The sequence below is a fragment of the Pinus tabuliformis genome, chromosome 9, assembly GCF_031772625.1.
Source record: "Pinus tabuliformis cultivar Carrire ecotype Pingquan chromosome 9, CPIR1, whole genome shotgun sequence".
In the NCBI taxonomy this organism is placed as follows: Eukaryota; Viridiplantae; Streptophyta; class Pinopsida; order Pinales; family Pinaceae; genus Pinus; species Pinus tabuliformis.
The window spans coordinates 697,774,328-697,776,635 of NC_142307.1; the positions used below are offsets into that span (position 1 = coordinate 697,774,328).

At 41.6% G+C, this 2,308-nt stretch overlaps 1 protein-coding gene across 1 annotated transcript; it reads left to right on the forward strand.

Annotated features, from left to right (window-relative positions):
• Window positions 1-281: 281 nt before the first annotated feature.
• Window positions 282-1,352, forward strand: LOC149150569 (uncharacterized). The gene has a single exon (XM_089442860.1). The coding sequence runs from the start codon at window positions 282-284 to the stop codon at window positions 1,350-1,352; it is 1,071 nt and encodes a 356-aa protein (XP_089298986.1).
• Window positions 1,353-2,308: the final 956 nt, after the last annotated feature.

Sequence of the window (2,308 nt, forward strand, 5' to 3'; positions counted from 1 at the left end):
AGGAATGCCTCCATTCCATTGCCATCAATAACACCAAAGAAGCCATCCTGAAGATTGACTTGCAGCGGGCTTTCGATGTTATCGACTGGGGATATCTTCAATGCCTCCTTGCCAAAATAGGATTATCTCCTGCTGTCATCCGCTGGATTATGGGGTGCATTGAAAATGTTAACTATGTAATACTGGTGAATGGATGGCCTTCCCCTTTCTTCAAGGCTGAAAGGGGCCTCCGGCAAGGATGACCTCTGTCCCCCCTCCTCTTTATCCTTGCTATCGATGCCATGAGTCTTCATATCAATCGTGTTGTGGCACTGAAAGAATTCTTACCGATAAGGATCTGCAAGAACATCAATATGTCGCACAACCTCTTTGTCGAAGATGTGCTCTTATTTTCTATGCTCTCAAAGGCTTCTTGGCTATGCATAAAATCCATCCTGGATCGCTTTCACAAAGCTTCGGGGCTTGCCATCAACAAAGCTAAAACAATTCTCTACCATAATGGAGCTGACGATCACCTCATTTGTTGGATATCCCAACTCTTCGACATTCAATATAAGCCTCTTTCAGATGGAATCAAGTATCTTGGGTTCAGACTAAAAGGTCGTTCCTACAAGTTGTCGGACTGGCACTGGCTCGTAGATCGTTTTCTCAATAAGCTCGCTCTCTGGAGTTTCCGCACCCTCTCTTTAGGAGGCAGGGTTGTTCTCGTCAAATCGGTCCTATCCCAGCTTTCAGTCTTCTGGGGTCACCTCTTCCTCCTCCCGACTTGCATTATCCAAGTTATCAACAGGATTATATCAAGCTTTATATGGGGAGCCAAGGCCGAGCGTAGGAAAATTCATCTCGCAAAGCTGGACCTTCTCTCATTACCAAAAAATTATAATGGATGGCGCATTCTGAACATTAAAACCTTTGGGGCTGCTCTTATCTGTAAATCCCTTTGGAGGGGTATTTTTGGAACCAATCCATGGAGCGACATCATTCGTCAGAAATATAAAAGAGACAGGGGCATTGAATTCTGGTTCAGATTTGATTCTATTGGCATCCAACAGGGCTCCGCCATATGGCTCAGTTTTAGAAGGGTCCAGCGATATTTTCTCAGCAATCTAAAATGGAAAATCTTCACAGGCAGAAAGATTATCATAGGCCTGGACTCCTTCGCTGGATTCAGGGGAACGTTACAGTTTCCTCCCCCACTTCTTTTTTTCCTCTGCAGATCTGGCTACTTCACATGGAACCGTATCATAAAGGATTGGTGTGGCCCTTCGCCCATGCTTCGGGATGTTGATGATATTGGTCTTCCAATAGACCTGCTCCCTCTTTGGACCGATCTATCTTCCTCTCTCCAGTAGGGAGGCATACAGCGATCCTCAAATGATGACCACCTGATCTAGTCCCTTCCTTTCTCCGTCTCTCATGCAAATGTAAAGGATATTTACTCTGATCTCATTTCTACAAACATTTCCTCCAAACATCGCTTTCCAGTCTTCTGGTGGAAGCTTGGATGCCCCCTCAAAGTTATCTTATTCTCCTGGTTGGTGCTTTTCAACAAGAATTTATCTTGGGACTCCTTGAGGAGGCGATCATGGCACGGCCCCAGTAGATGTGCTCTCTGCAATATGGAGGAGGAGACAAACTACCACCTCTTCTTCAAATGCTCTGTCTCTCAACAAATCTGGTATGACCTTGCTCAGTTTTTTTCTTTTCCACATCTTAACTTCATCTCTGTTGATGCAGCGTTTGCCTGGTGCGGGCGCCAAAAGACTCTCTGGCCCATTCTTGCCATCACCTTATGGTCACTTTGGAGGTGGAGGAACCTAAAAATTTTTGAGGACTCTTCTTTATCTGCCAAATTTGTTCTCTCTTCCATCTCTGCTCTTTATCTTCCAATCAGCTGAATGATGCAATGGATTTTGCTTCTTTCTGATAATGTTGTGAACATGTTCATATTACATGATGGTAATCTGCTCATCTTGGTTTGAGATGCTGCTTATCGGTAGTATTCAGGAGTTCTTCCAACTCTTTCAGAACTATCTGAACATTTTGTTTATATATCCTCAATGTAATATCATGATTTTCTTTCTAGAAAAAAATATACATGATGTTATTACTAAGGGGAAAATTTTAGGAATGGAAATTTATCTTAAAATTTAGAAATTTTGACTAATCTTACTAGACCCTAATATGCAAATTGTAAATCATTTAGCCATATTTAATAAAAAAAAAAATTGTATAGTATCTATAAAATTTTGGTCATTTCTAAGGTAATATAATAATTTATACTATAAAATTTGGGCCAATTTTTTTA